Here is a 15,031-nt window from a genome sequence, read left to right as displayed (position 1 = left end):
TTACTCGCGCCGCGTCTCTAACTCCAAGAGTATAAGCGAAAGCAAGATAAATAGTTGCATAGTTACCTATTGCATTCAATCATGCTCAAGTTTTATAACAAGAAAGGTAGAGGGGGAAAGGTCCCGAGGTCATGTGCCGACTGCTTGCGGGATGCAGGCGACGTAGTTAGCCCTACCTTGGAATTCACTGTCATCATCTAGGTATGATGCCAGCTGAGATCATACCTACTTACTGTAACTCCCGCCCTGACTTGGCAAGCCAAGAGCAGCGCCTTGCTTACGCCTAGACGCTAATGCAGGGTGCTTATCCCCTGAGGCGTCTGCACGCTAATTGTGCCTGGTCAATGGTCTCCGCAATGCTTATGTTGATCATATATACCAAGCTAGAAGATGTTCTCTCCAGAGCTTCTCGGCACCTATCATCCATGTCTAGACCATGCCCGTTACGAATGACGACATGGGATCAGCAGCTGGCTTACGCATCTCACCATACTCTGCAAGGCTGCAATGCACACAACCTGCGGGCTTAACCATATCGCCGTAACTGATGCAATGTCACGATTCCTCCACTCTCTTGGCAGACATAATGCCACCCCGTCCATGCTATTCCTGACACGATCCTGGCACGATACCTGACGGACACGCGTTCCTTCTTGGCGAGCATGTATAAAACAGCTTGGGGCCTGAGATGTCTCGCAAGGTACCTACCTACCTACTCATCTCAATTCCCAATCACAATATTACCAGAGCAAAATGTCCCTAACCATGCGCGCCGTCGCCCAATTCGGCACCCCCTTCAACGTCTCCGTCATCGACAGACCAATGCCCACAATCCTCAACGGCACCGACGTAATCGTGCGCATGAACGCCTCCGCCATCTGCGGCAGCGACCTCCACAGCTACCGCGCTGCGTCTGGATCCGAAGAACACCCGTACCTATACGGACACGAGGGGATCGGACACGTCGTCGAGGTCGGCGACTCGGTGCAGTTCCTCTCAGTCGGCGATTACGTGGTTATCCCGGATAACTTTGACAATGGGCATTTTACCACCGAGCCGGACGTGTATGTTCCGTCTCTGAGCTCCGGGGGTGTAGAGGGGGGTGGGGCTTTGCCGGGATTGCAGGGTGAGTACCCTACCTACCATTACCCTATCCATAGTATACCCTGATTGCGTCTATGAAGTTACTCAATGAGAGCCCGAAATTAACGCGACCAGCCGAATACGCCCGCATCCCCTTCGCCGACAACTCGCTCATCCCGGTCCCGGTAACCGATACAACAAACACCACAACCCTAATCGACTACCTCTTCACTTCAGACATCTTCGCAACAGCCTGGAGCGGCGTAACCTGGTCCGGTTTCGAACCCGGCGACACCATCGCAGTCTTCGGCGCCGGCCCCGTCGGTCTCCTCGCCGCATACTCGGCCCTCCTACGGGGCGCATCACGCGTCTACAGCATCGACCGCGTGCGCAACCGTCTCTCCCTCGCGGAATCCATCGGCGCGATCCCCATAAACTTCGAGGACGCCGACCCCGTCGCGCAGATCCTAGCCCTCGAGCCGAACGGCGTTCGGCGCGGCGTGGAAGCAGTCGGCTACGAAGCCGTTGATGCGTCCGGCGCCATCGATTCGGGGATTACCGTGCGCCAGCTGATTAATGTTACGGCCCCGCGCGGCGGCATCGGTGTCGTTGGACTGTTCTCGTCCGGACAGGCGGATATCGACTATGGCGCGGCGTATGCGAAGATGGTCTCTGTGAGCGGGGGCATTGTGCTCCCGCTCCAGGTGGCCGGGGAGATCGTGCCGCTTATTAACAGCGGCCAGGCGCATCCGGGCTTCATTGTTACTAGTGTGATTGGGATTGAGGAGGCGCCGGAGTATTATCAACGGTTTAATCGGACGGAGGAGAGTAAGGTTGTGATTGGGTTTTAGACGGGGGATGTTCAGCAGTTTACGCGGCGGAGTTAGGGCTAGATGCCCTATCTACCAACCCGGCTGGATTGGAGGTGTCTCGGAGTGGAAGTGGAGTAGGCAACATTTAGGAAGCGATACATAAACCATCTCCTTGGCCTTAACCCTAGATATCGCTGATTGGATCCTGGTACTTGTAGAACCCACAAGAGGCCGACTAATCCCATACCTACCTCCCAAGCAACCTCTGCACCTGCGGGTTTGACATCTCGTGACCCCTGGCGGAACCATGAGATACTGGTTCTTGGTCTGGCAATAGAACTCGTCGAATTTGGTGAGTCGAGGCTTTGTTGAAGCCACTGGTAGGGTAGAGAGGATGGTTACTGAGGGGCCATTGTTATGGTAGTGCTTGGTGAGGACTTGCTGGCTATCGAGCTTATCCTCGGCCCTGACATAGCGGATCAAATCGACAGATCTGTACTCTTCTTCCCTGGGCCAAAGACCGATATGGATGGCTCGGCTGTGATTGGACTGAGATAATAATATACACTATGGTAAGTCACCCATCCCGGGGTAGCTCCTAGGTACTCCGCAGATAAGCTAAAGACTGCCTATCAAGACTAAAATATCCCATAGTACTTCTACCTTCATCGCCAATTATCTATGGGGTAGAATCTCGAAGTATTACGTATCAGGTACCCCAGGCCCTGATACTTGCAGAAGCTTCTGACACCGTATCTACATTTGCGAGATGTCGCATGGAAAGCTTTGCACTATGCAGCTAGTGACTTTCTTTTAATCTACATCTCTATTCATGGTAGCCGTTTCCTATCTTGTGCTAGGCCTACCAATTCCAAGGTTCTTATCTGTAGACGCTGTTTGTGATGCCCTACTTTAACTCCTCAACCCCCAAACCAACATAAAACTATCTATGGTAGTATTCATCAATCAATAATCGTTCACAGCTCAAGCGACCATGTCCGAGATAGAGAAGGAATTCCCTCCTCCCCAAGAGGCCACCGTCGACATATCCTCAGGCCAAATGGAGGAGCGCCGCATGGAAATCCGCTTCAACATCTGGAGCACCCTCGGCCTCGTCTACAGCACAACCGCCACCCCGATCGCAGTCGGAAGCTATCTCACATTCAGCCTAGAGCTCGGCGGAAGCCCGTTCTACATCTACACGTACATCTTCGCAGTCACGCTGAACATCGTCCTGTGCACCGCGCTCGCCGAGATCGCGGCCGTGTTTCCGCATCCAAGTGGTGCGCATATCTTTCATCCAGAATGTCCCTGTTGTAGGGTATTAAATTATGCTAACAAGTAAGCGGCAGGCCACATCTACTGGATCGGCAAGCTCGTCCCACAGCACCACGTCAACGTCCTCAGCTACTGCACCGGCGCCCTCACCTCCGCAGCATGGTTCCTCTGGACCGCAGGCACATACCTCCTCACAGCGCAGATCCTAACGGCCGTGGCAATGGCCCTGCACCCCTTGTACACCGCGCAGCCATGGCACCTCCTGCTCATCTCCTGGGCGCAGGCGCTCTTAGCGATCGCCTGGAACATCCCGCTCTTCAAGACCCTCCCGGCAGCGCTAAAGAGCATGGTGTTCCTCACGAACGCGGGCGTCCTCTTCATCGCACTCGCGCTGCTGGTCCGGACAGCCCCCAAACAGTCCGCGCACGACGTCTTCGCAGCCGTGCTCAATAACTCCGGCTGGCCGTCCGATGGCGTCGTCTTCTTCCTCGGCTTGCTCCCCGGCACAACAGCCATAAACGGGTTCGATGCCGCCGCGCACATGGTCGAGGAGATGTCCCAGCCCGCGAGGCAGGTGCCGCAGGTCATGGTGGGGAATGCGCTTCTCTCGGGGGTGCTGGGTCTGCCCATGGCGATCATCTTCTGCTTCTGTATCGCTGATCGCGAGGCACTGCTGGATCCCGTCGGCGGCGTGACGATCATCCAGCTGTTTCTGGACTCGTTGCGCAGCACGCCGCTGTTCCTCCTTGCTAGTTTGCTGTATGTGCTTGTGACGATTGTGGCGGCGACGGCTGTGACGACGACGGCGAGCCGTGTGGTGTGGTCGTTTGCGACGCATCGGGGGCTGCCGTTTTGGCGCTGGCTTGAGCGGATTCCTGGCAGTAAGCGAGCCGCTTCAGGGGCAGATGAGCAGGGGGATGTTCGAGGACATGCGAATGTCCTCGTCCCTACCAACGCAATCGCAACCATTGGCATTCTCTCCTCCCTAACCCTGCTCCTAACCCTCGGCCCGAGCTTCGTGCTGGCCTCGTTCTTTGGCGCCGCGAACGTCTGCTTCTATCTCAGCTACGCGATGACGGTAGCGGCGTTTCTGTATACCAAGTGGACGAGCCCGTCTAGTCTGCCGGCGCACTACTTTGACCTCGGGATCTGGGGCAGCGTTATTGGCGTGCTTAGTGTGGTTTGGAGTCTGTTTGCTAGTGTGTGGTTGGTCTTCCCGTATTACCTGCCTGTGACGGCGGCGAACATGAACTATAACGTTGCGATAGTTGGCGTTGTGGTTGTTGTTTTCGGGGCGGATTGGGTGGTTAGAGCGAGGAGGGAATATGGGATGCCCATGCCCATGGCGGTTTTGGAATAGAGATATAGGGAAGTTTTTCTAACATAGTAAAGTTAAACCTATTGAAAAAGGGTTATAGGTCATCCGATTCATAGGCGGATACATAAGTGGCTATATAGATGGGTATTAAAGACCTAGCCCTACTCTGGGGTTTGAACTGTGCACTGGCTTAGAGATGCAGTGGCAGGGATATCATGGTGAAGCATGATTGATAGATACGGCAAATGCCACAAATAACGCAGAACAGCAACCTTGAACCACCATTGAGCATTTCTACTCCCACTCCTCCTCCTCCCCAGGCCAGTAGTCCGCCGGCATATCCTGGCCCGTCCAGGGGTCAAAGAACTCGTACTTCCCCCCCGTCTTCCCAGGGATCGGCTCGACCTCCGCCCAGATCCGGCCCTCGTCCACCCCGGTCTTGACCACCTTGCCCACCCCAACGTAGACAAACCGCTTCGGCGCCTTGGGCGGAAAGTACCGCCCGGGGTACTCCTCCCCAAGCTTGGGTCTGCGCGTGATAGCCGGAAGGTCACGCCAGCGGTTCGGCAGCGACTTGCGCTGGTGGCGCGTGCACTCCACGCCGGGGACGGGGTTGGTCTGGGGCAGCTCGTCCATCCACTCGCGGGTGACGGGGTGGAAGAAGTCATAGTCGCCGCCAGACTTCCCAGGGACCGGCTCAACATAGACACGGAGATGCTCCGGCCCAGAAAGCCGATACGTCACACCCAGCGCAACCACCCTGCCGACCCCGACAAACCACTGCCCGTCCGCCGCATACAGGACGCCCGGGGACTCGGCGCCCAGCACAGGCTGCGCCCGCTTGTTTGCCTCACAGCGCCGAAGCGGAGGCATGGGCGGCCGCAGCCCGCCGTACCAGGCCTGCCGCGGGCGATGGTTGACCTCGCGCCGTGGCCGCCTTGCATCCGCATCCGCATTCGCCTCCTGCGTCTTGAGACTCCCCGTGTACGGGGCCCGCGGGAAATCCTCCCCGGCCGCGCCTATGTCTATATCCCGCTTGGAGTAGAACTCCTAAAACCGCGGGCCCCCGCGCACCGGCTCCGCCTAGTACCCGTAAAACTAGCCGGCCGGGCCCACGTGTTCCTAGATAATCTAGCCCACTTTGTTATACCTTAGGCCGCTGGCGGCCTGGTAAAAGCCATCTTTTATATTGCCGGGCTTTAAGCCCGGCGTGGGTGCTTTGGGCTTACGCCCAGGCCGTCTTGCACTCGCGTTGGGGTTATTGCGGGTTTTCTTGTCCGGGTACTGGTTTAGTGGCATGTCCTGGTTAGTATGCGGGTTAAAAAACTTGTAATAGTGCTACTTGGGCTCAACGTGAATATAAAGGGTGTTGTTATAAAATTGGCTAATTTTATAAACCATGCCTGGGCTAAAGTAGCGCTGGCTATTAAGGGCTTGGTACCAGCTAATGCTATTATCCAGGAGTCTGGGAATGCTGGTTTGGTTGTGGTGGGCCTGGATAAGGGCCTCCATGCGTTTGCTGGTGGGCATGATGGTTGAGGATTAAGAATAGTTGATCGGTTGATTTGGATGGGATGTGATGAGGGCTATGATGGGACTGGGGAACTGGGCTGGCCATACTTATAGACCTCCATTGCCAACCTGAGGCCTCTGCGGTTGACCTTCAATGGCCTAACTATAGATACAATGACTTGGTATTTGGGAACCAACTACGTTTCGACAACAACGAAGGAACGCTTTGTAGGGTATGTTCCAGTGGCTGATTTCTTTTTCATTCCTGTCCGTCGGTACCATACACCACTCTAGAGCTATTCCAAGTCAGAGCCCCCCATCCACAATCCATGCTGCCAAATCTCAGCTGCGAGCAAAGCATACCATATCAATGTCACATTCATTGGTCCACTCTGTTCCTAGCCCAAAGGATGCTTTGACAAGCACCTGCACCCGCCTGATGAGATATTGCCGCGACCGTTGGATCTGTTTCCAAGGTTGTCCCCTGCCCGGCGATAAAGTTGCCTAAGATTGTGTTGTTGTCTGCTATACTCTCCGTACATTAGTTGTACTCTCCGCACATTAGTTGTGCACCAGAACGCAAAGCCCAGCAAAAAAATGCCCCCATGCGGGATTGAACCGCAGACCTCGCCATGTCCTTTAGATCCAGAATGAATCTAGCATTTTATAAGATAACCAAGCCATCATATACGAGTGGCGCGCTCTACCACTGAGCTATAAGGGCTTTGATGCTTAATAGCCGGATTCTATAATTTATAGCCGGTGGTTAATTCACTGTTCAACTTTTGGTGGCCCAGTCTTCAAAGTATTACAGAACCAAATAATGCTATGGAATATGACCTTATAGCTATATTCTAGTAAGAAGTGATTGAAATATCTCTAGTACATTCTGCTCTATTCTCCTTACCTTTCAATTCTATTTCTTTCTGCACTGCGCCCAGATTCTGGCCTGCATATTAGGTGCCAAACCCTATCTGGCCAGGTGTCTGCGCTGTAGACCATATCCACAGCATACTAGGTAACTGTACCTTATTTCTAGTCAGGTCGAAGCCCATTAGTCCTCCCAAGATGCCGCTCCTGTTTTCCAGGAGAACAAGCCCGGTGCCTCAGTCGTCTCTGGCATATGGACTCCGGCGTCTCAGAGCGGGTCCGTAGTACCACAGTAGAGCCGGAGCTGGAATGCCGATACAAATGGAAATCAAGCCAAGCAGGGTATTTCCCCAGCCAAACCCCAAATTAGAATATCTGCAGAGCATACTGTTAGCTTCAGTATCGTCAATAACGGGAGGAAAGCGGCGCCATACAAGCTGGGGGCAGCAAGTGGTAAAACAACAGCTAGAATGCTTCGTAGCACGAATATGGCCGCCATGGCGCTGGCGGCATACTTTTGATACGTGTCGATGATGTAGCCTGTCACGCAGAGTACCTCGACCAGCGTGCCGGCACTGTAGATAGCCGCCCCGATGTTTCTGCGACAATCATAGTCAGTTCTGACAAGGACGGTTCCATGAGTACACCTTTGGACTGCTTAAAAAGGTATGCCTGGACTAGTATCTGTAGGCCATGGTCCATATCATACAAAGTAACAAAGCAACAATTAAAACGTGGGCGTGGATGTCTGGACCAGTATCTGTAGGCCAGACTGTAAAAAACAGCCCTATAGGCACAAGAATCGCACCGGCAAAAAGGACAGGAAGCCGGTGCTCAGGGAGCCCCCGGCCGCCATTCTTTGCGGACAAGCTCCTGTACACCTTGTCGGCCAACCGGGTCCCCAGCTGCGAGGCGACGGCCATTCCAGTAAATAAGGAGACGTAGTTCAGAGAGCCAGTGGAGATCGATTCACCATAAGTGACGGTCCAAACGTCCGGGAAAGTCGCGATGAGAAGGTACAGTATCCCCCAGAGGAAAGCACAGTAAAGGCTCCATACCTGGACGACAGGTTGTGTCCCAAGAAGTTTGAAGGGTCGAGTTAGGCTGGTGCGGAGAAGCCGGGGCAGAGAGGTACCGTCGTGCTCGGTATAGAGAGCAGGATTCTGTGTACTCTTCTTCAGCGCCTTGCAGCGTCGCTGCAGCAAAACAGGAGCATAGGTCTCACGGAAGAACGGGAGGCCCAGGAGCTGGGTGGCCCCTCCCACGATTGAGACCACATAGAAGCACCATCGCCAGCTGACGTACTGAACCAGAAACCCTCCAACAATGGGGCCAATGATTATCCCGAGCAAGGGGGCCAATGTGAAAAGGGCGATCGCTTGGCCTCGCTCATGTGGCTTGAACAGGTCGGCGTTGATTCCGCTTCCTATCTACTCCAGTCATCTATTAGCGTTCGAACTCGCTGAGACATGTGAAGCCATTGTTGGAAGACCTACTGCGAATGGACCCGCGCCCCCAATCCCAGCCAGAAATCGGAAGACGATGAGCTGGTTCGGCGTATTGGCAGCACCACAGAGGGTGTTGAACAGGATATACAGCAGATTCATCGATTGCAGCACGAGAGACCTGCCGAAGACTTCGGAAAGAGGGGCGGTAATGAGAGGGACAAAGGCGGATCCCAGCAAGAAGACCGTTAAAGATAGGATGCTGAGGTAGGTTGAAGAGAAGCCGAGATCGTTGTGGATGCTGGTCAAGGCCGGGGCCATGGTGGCAGAACTCATGGAGGAGAGGAAGTTGAAAAGGGACATGGGGATGATCGAGGTCCATTTCCGATATTTGGACCAGTTCTTGGGGTGCTCTGGGTCAGCTGGGCCATCCCAGGAGACCTTTTGCATCGGGAAGTCAGTGAAGCCGATTATAAGATTCAAGAAAGTCACAGGTGCGTACCAGGTTGGGGTCCTGGGGCTGAGTCGGGACAGCATTCTTGCTGTCGGGCACTGGGACCGGAGCGAGCTCTGCTGCAGGCTCTGCTGGCATGGTTGACTGAGACTGAGGATGAAACTGTGGATGAGGAAGAACGGAAGACAGACACCACAGACGAGCTGCTAATCATGCATTTGCTTCGATAGCTCCCCTAACCCTAATAGGGGCGGCTGACGCGGACACGCTGCGACCACCCCGGCTAGCCTGCTGTGCCGCTATTCCTTCATTGAATCCAAATCCACACACTGTCAAACCAATCATCACTTTGGCTATTAAGCGTTCGCTTTCTAGTCCAACCGCACCCGACTCCCCGAGTCTCCCCAGATCGACATCTGACGCGGTCCACTTCGATCCCACGGGGCGCAACGGCAGCACCCGAAATCAAGAGCTTTGATCGTGGCCTCAAGTCGTGTTACGCGCCTGGCTGTGCTCGTGAGCTGCAGGCAATATCAAGAAGTTGGAGACAACAGGGGCTGATTGGACTGCGACCGGCGATCACCACCAAACCGAGGAAATGCCCAGCGTTGCCATGCAGGTTTTCTGCTGCTAGAACACCAAGACTGTTGGGCCGGCCAAGACTATTGGGCCGTGCTTATCTGCATGAAGCCTTGTCTGGGCACCCTTGTCTGGACTCTACAAGCGCTCGCTTCTCTCGGTAGGGGCGTACGACTCATCGCAATGGGTTTAAGAGCCCCACGAGCAGAAGATCCCTCTTTCCCGCACGGCTCTCCCCCTACTCTCATCCATGCCAATTCAGCCATGGATGTGACCAGCCCGCCCGATCGGTGCCATGACAACCAGGCAAAGACCAGTGCCTTCGACTTTGTTCTGGCGCTGCAGGCGTTCCTATGCCAGAACCGTATTGATTCCGTTGGGCCCTTTCGAATGCGGGTGAAACCAACCAGCAGCAACAATTGGGCCCTTCTGGTGGAGGGGGAAGCCAGTGTAATGGACCACAATGTACTCGACCAACTCAACCTGGGATTCCCATGGCCTCCAAGCCCGCCAGAGCTCGACGGGGTTGAATTGGCAGAAGCCTCGAGCAGTGTAGCCTCCAGTGGGGTAAGTGGTGAACTACCGTCGACACCTGCGATATCGGTGGATAACAGGAGCAGACATCGTTTCCGGAGTACATGGCCATGGACGGTAGCTGCTTGGGAGACCCAGGGTTGACCCGGTTCTTTAATCCTACAGTCGTCCCGAACTTGGCATCTGGGCTTCATCACATGGAGTCAGATGAAGCAGGCTTAGCTATGCAACCCACTGCAGTGGATGTACAAAGCCTATCCCCCGAGTCATTGCAACTGCAGGTCAAGCCCACAGCGACTGCAGGACGAACAAGCCATATGCCGCGTCGAAACTTACCTTCACCCACCCCGACCCACCGCAGAGTCCGTACAACAAGAGACGGCAGACACAAGCAAAGTATGAGGTTGAACTCCGCCGATACCGAAGCCGATCTGATAGTCCGATATCTGTCGCAGCACGTAATCAGTGAAGACTACTACGCGCTTCTGGGTTCGAATCTTCCTCGCTGGACCACACAAGGGATATGGAACGAGCACGGGACACGGCCAGATGCATCCTCGCAGTCACCGTACGTGAAGCTCGAACAGGCCTATCGAGTGGTCTGCCAGATCAACTCGCGCATGAGTGACGATCTGGTCCGAGACCGCATGGGCCTGATCCGACTGCATCTCGAATACATCGAGACACACCGCGCGCATCGGGGCCGCCATGCATCTGGCGCCAATACTGGCAGCACCCGGCCTCCATCAACAGTGGGACGGGGCAATGCATCCCAAGTCATTGACCTTATCCTAAAGAGCATCCACGAGGAGTGGAATACCCTAGACGAGACGCGACGGGCAGAGCTCCGGGCCAAGTTCCACGAACGGAAGAAATACGGCAAGCGCTGGTCTCAGCTTACGGATGCCCTGGGCCCGGGGATTCTGCTGATCTGCTCGACGAAACTGGCCAGTGCTGTGTAAGTGCATATATTCCTTTATTAGGAATACGGCAGTAATTGAGCCTCTTGCTAACTGGATCGCTCGGGCTTTAGAAGGGGCACGGCCGTCACGGCAAGGATGCTCGACGCGGTAATAGAACGTTTTGATCGAATGGACCCGGCCATGGTCAAGGTAACCAGCATAGTCAGTCCGCTTGCTGCGGCTCTTCTGGAAAATAAGGGATTTGCCGAGTTTGAGACGGCTACCATGATGCACCAGATCCAGTCTGCCTGTCCCAGGGTGTTTGAGTGATTAGGGTAGATTATCTTATGTAGATCATACGACTGTCTGTCTTGACCATATCCTGTACACATGGACTTATCTCTCCCGGATTCATCCGTGGTATTATCTTGTACTTCAAAGGGAAGAAGACTTGCAATGGCACCTGCCAGTTTCACTGGTATAAGAGAGGACAGGCCCCTTCTGAGAACGGCATGATGGTTAAACATCAATCTCCTCTCAGGATGACTCTCTGGTCGGGAGCAGGTACAACAGACATCTTACTCTCACTGCTCTGGACGGTAAGTACCCTAGCATCCTTCATACTCCCCGAGTAAATCTAAATGAAAGGAAAAATAGGCCATAGCATACACCGCACTCAAACCCCTCTACAACATAACCCTGCACCCTCTTTCCTCCTTCCCAGGCCCCCGAACCTGGGCCGCAAGCTACGCCCCACGCTTCATCGCCAGCATCACCGGAAACCTCGAGCTCTCCATAAAACAGCTGCACGAGACCTACGGGCCCGTAGTCCGGTACTCCCCCTCGGAGCTTTCCTTCACCTCGCCAACAGCATGGAAAGATATATACGGCTTCGGCGACAACGCGCCCATCAAAGACCCCAGCTTCTACAGCCTGATCCATCTCTCACGCGATAAAAGCAATAGCATCTTCACCGCGGGTAACGATGATCATCCGCGCGTGCGCAAGGCTCTCAGCTATGCATTCTCGGAGCGCGCACTGAGAGAGCAGGAGGGGATTGTGAAGGGGTATGTGGATCTGCTGGTCCAGAGGCTGCGGAGGCTCGCCGGCTCTTCTTGTTCTTCAGCCGACAAGGACCAAGGGTTGGCAAGAGTCGATCTTGTCGAGTGGTACAATTTCACGACCTTCGACATCATCGGCGACCTGGCGATCGGGCAATCCTTCAACTGCCTCCTCGGGAGCAAGTACCACGAGTGGGTCCACGGGTTCATGAGCACGATCAAACTCGGCGCGTATGTGCGGGCGATGGCCGTGTGTACGCATGATGCGTTCCCGCAGCTGCTAAGGCTGCTCGCGCCCCGACGCCTCACGGAAGCCCGCCGCAGGCATCTCGAATTCGTCGGACGCAGCACAGAAGAGCGGCTGGCGAAGGGCCTGGAGTACGAGAAGCCGGATTTCATCAGCTGCCTGCTCAAGGGCAACGGCAGGGTCAAAGGCGAGCACGCGCCCCTCAGCGCAGGCGAGGTCGAAGCAAATACCAACTTCCTCTTGCTCGCTGGGACCGAGACCACGGCGACTGCCCTCTCCGGGACAACGTACTACCTGTTGAAAAATAGGGATGCATTGCGGAAGGCAACGGCCGAGGTGCGTGGTGCCTTTGGGCGGGAAGACGAGATCTCGTTCGTCGCGGCTGCAGAGCGCCTGCCGTATGTGCAGGCTTGCATCGCGGAGGGTCTGCGCATCTACCCACCGGGCCCGATTGCGCCGCCGCGCAGGACGCGCAAGGGCACTGTGACGCTCATAGCGGGACATGCGGTGCCGGGGGATGTGTCGGTCGGCGTGCATGCGTGGTCAGCATCGCATAGTGCGGAGAACTTTTATCAGGGAGGCGAGTTCCTGCCTGAGCGGTGGTTGGGGGAGGGTGAGGGTGAGGGCCCATTCAGTGCAGACCAGGCTGCGGCCTCGCAGCCATTCAGCTATGGGCCGCGAAACTGCCTCGGCAAGCCATTTGCGTATAATGAGATGCGGGTGATCCTGGCTAGGGTGCTGTGGAATTTTGATCTGGAGTTGGCGCCGGAGAGTGAGGGATGGGAGAGGCAGAAGGTGTATACGCTGTGGGATAAGGGGCCGTTGATGGTGCGACTGCGTGTCCGGGCTGATAAGTAGTAGAGGACTATACAGTAGTGTAGAGATGCATTGATTGAACCCTGCCAACGTCAAGCTAAACCTTTCTCCGCATGAGAATCCTCGTCTTGGGATCCGGCATATTAGTCGTTTGAAACAGAAACGTCTTGCGCTTCTCCTCGCCATCCCGGAACTTCAAATCGTAGTCCAGCAGCACCGCCGCCACAACCATCTTGATGACATGTCCAGCAAACCATCTCCCTGGACAAGCATGTCGCCCTAGTCCAAACTGCACTTGTGTCTCGCTCGTAGCAACGAACTGATGGCGCACCTTGCTGCCCACTTTAGCGGCAGATCCGTTTTCGTTCGCCTGCTGCCGTAGCTTATAGAACCGGAGGCCGTCGAATGCCTCTGGGTCGGGGTAGAAGTTCGGGTCGAACGCGATTGCGTCTGCGGGTGCAAGGAGAAGTGCACCCGAGGGGATGTCTGTGCCGTCGGAGAGCTGAAGTGGTTTCATTGCACGGCGTTGGAAGGTTGCTGTTGATGTTCTCGTATCAACGACCATGCTCTACTACGCTTGCTTTGCCGTAGACAAACTCACCTGTCAGCGGCGGCTCGAACCTCAACGATTCCCTCATGAAACTATCCAGCCTCTCCAGCCGCCCCATGCTCTCCAGCGTCCAGACACCACCGCTCTCCGCCAAGACGACCTCGATCTCTTCCTTGAGTACTGGGACATATTCCCCGTACTTCATGAGGTTCAGCAGGACATTTACAATGAGCTTGCTTGTTGACTGTACCGACACGGCCGTGATAGCCAGCTGTGCAGCTCCTTGGTAAGCATAGTCTTTCCGATCCGCTTCCGGGATCAGGTCGCGGATCCATTGGATTGTGTCATTTGGTTTTGTGTACTCAGCGCTTGCCTTCTCATTTTGTTCACGCTGCTGCAGGATCGGCTGGACGAGAGCTCGGGCACGGTCATTATGTCGGTAGACACGACGCAAATCGGGGAGGAAGAGGGCGAGAACAGGGCGGACGAAGGACGGCACGGCGCGGAGCTTAAGCGCTGCTAGGAAGAGATCCTTGGTGTACTGTAATCGTCATCATGTGTATTGTTTATTTGAAGGTGACAGATACTCACGTTACAGCTGATGTTGATCCATTCCTCATTCCGGTGGAGTCCCGTACCGACGAAAGCTCTTCCGCTGACACGACAGATCACGCGAAGGACCTGGGTGGAGATATCGACCTCAGCCCAGTCTGTCTGTGTTAGCAGAGTATTATACATCCACCGAATGCCGGGGCATATTCCGATGACGTACCGGTGGACGTCGGAAGCTCCATTGGCAGTGCGATGTCGACCTCTTCTCTCATTGCCGGGAAAATCTTCGCTGCCGGGATGTCTCAGCTACCGCGATTCTGGGGCAGATAAGCACGCCATACCCATGTTTTTATTCAAGTCATGCAGGATGGCATGGTTGACCCAATCCAGCTTCCAAGGCGCAAACGGCTTGAAAGTATACCGCGGTAGCATAAACTGTTCGGTTGTCAGGCCAGGCTCGAGGATGAAACTTCTAGCAGGGTACGGCATTTACCTCTCGCAGCGATGACGGAAGTGTATGATCCGGCAGCATCTTCAGCTCATCCACCGCGACAGGCGGGAGAACGATATGGTCGCCCTCCGAGGTCCAAACCTGCCATGGCTTATCGTAGAATTGTTGGTATCCTTCTCGCAGGAGCCTCAAGGAGTCCCACATCCAACGCTTTTTTGGAGAGCCGACAGCACTCGTGTCCCATTGGTACCCGTCAGTCCGCAGGGGGGGTATTGAGTATAGTAATGGTTTAAGACTAGTATTATATTTATTGTAATATGTATTATTATTTAATATAATTAAAAAATTATATTTAAAGTAATATATATTAAGGTCATAAATATATATTAAAGTAAAATATATATTAGTAATATAAATATATATTAAAAAAATAAAAATATATCACGCTATATGTATATTAATTTTCGTAAAATATAATTAATATATATTTAAATAAATATATATAAGTAATTTAATTATATTTTTTAGTTAAAAATATATTTTATTTTTAAAAATATATATATTAAT

General features: G+C 54.2%; 7 protein-coding genes across 7 annotated transcripts; 4 read left to right on the top strand and 3 right to left on the bottom strand.

Annotated features, from left to right (window-relative positions):
* Positions 1-753: 753 nt before the first annotated feature.
* On the top strand, positions 754-1,934 carry DSM5745_01698 (Alcohol dehydrogenase protein; the record flags this gene model as incomplete). Its single annotated transcript, XM_026743714.1, has 2 exons — positions 754-1,126; positions 1,219-1,934. 2 exons carry the CDS (start codon positions 754-756, stop codon positions 1,932-1,934), a joined length of 1,089 nt encoding a protein of 362 aa, XP_026606877.1.
* A 955-nt stretch (positions 1,935-2,889) lies between these two features.
* On the top strand, positions 2,890-4,040 carry DSM5745_01697 (uncharacterized protein; the record flags this gene model as incomplete). The annotated part of the gene is made up of 3 exons (XM_026743713.1): positions 2,890-3,178; positions 3,248-3,762; positions 3,927-4,040. 3 exons carry the CDS (start codon positions 2,890-2,892, stop codon positions 4,038-4,040), a joined length of 918 nt encoding a protein of 305 aa, XP_026606876.1.
* Positions 4,041-4,170: 130 nt separating this feature from the next.
* DSM5745_01696 (uncharacterized protein) lies at positions 4,171-5,364 on the bottom strand (the record flags this gene model as incomplete). The annotated part of the gene is made up of 2 exons (XM_026743712.1): positions 4,171-4,369; positions 4,790-5,364. The coding sequence occupies 2 exons, from the start codon at positions 5,362-5,364 to the stop codon at positions 4,171-4,173; spliced, it is 774 nt and encodes a 257-aa protein (XP_026606875.1).
* Positions 5,365-7,239: 1,875 nt separating this feature from the next.
* On the bottom strand, positions 7,240-8,910 carry DSM5745_01695 (uncharacterized protein; the record flags this gene model as incomplete). The annotated part of the gene is made up of 5 exons (XM_026743711.1): positions 7,240-7,248; positions 7,389-7,472; positions 7,671-8,303; positions 8,370-8,759; positions 8,821-8,910. The coding sequence occupies 5 exons, from the start codon at positions 8,908-8,910 to the stop codon at positions 7,240-7,242; spliced, it is 1,206 nt and encodes a 401-aa protein (XP_026606874.1).
* Positions 8,911-9,534: 624 nt separating this feature from the next.
* Positions 9,535-11,117, top strand: DSM5745_01694 (uncharacterized protein; the record flags this gene model as incomplete). Its single annotated transcript, XM_026743710.1, has 3 exons — positions 9,535-9,918; positions 9,972-10,843; positions 10,919-11,117. 3 exons carry the CDS (start codon positions 9,535-9,537, stop codon positions 11,115-11,117), a joined length of 1,455 nt encoding a protein of 484 aa, XP_026606873.1.
* A 212-nt stretch (positions 11,118-11,329) lies between these two features.
* Positions 11,330-12,953, top strand: DSM5745_01693 (cytochrome P450; the record flags this gene model as incomplete). The annotated part of the gene is made up of 2 exons (XM_026743709.1): positions 11,330-11,386; positions 11,445-12,953. The coding sequence occupies 2 exons, from the start codon at positions 11,330-11,332 to the stop codon at positions 12,951-12,953; spliced, it is 1,566 nt and encodes a 521-aa protein (XP_026606872.1).
* Positions 12,954-13,008: 55 nt separating this feature from the next.
* On the bottom strand, positions 13,009-14,285 carry DSM5745_01692 (cytochrome P450; the record flags this gene model as incomplete). The annotated part of the gene is made up of 4 exons (XM_026743708.1): positions 13,009-13,448; positions 13,513-14,002; positions 14,053-14,171; positions 14,234-14,285. 4 exons carry the CDS (start codon positions 14,283-14,285, stop codon positions 13,009-13,011), a joined length of 1,101 nt encoding a protein of 366 aa, XP_026606871.1.
* Positions 14,286-15,031: the final 746 nt, after the last annotated feature.

The sequence above is a fragment of the Aspergillus mulundensis genome (genome assembly GCF_003369625.1).
Source record: "Aspergillus mulundensis strain DSM 5745 chromosome Unknown scaffold_1, whole genome shotgun sequence".
In the NCBI taxonomy this organism is placed as follows: domain Eukaryota; kingdom Fungi; phylum Ascomycota; class Eurotiomycetes; order Eurotiales; family Aspergillaceae; genus Aspergillus; species Aspergillus mulundensis.
The sequence above is the reverse complement of the archived record's forward strand: the minus strand, read 5'-3'. Positions and strand labels throughout refer to the sequence as shown.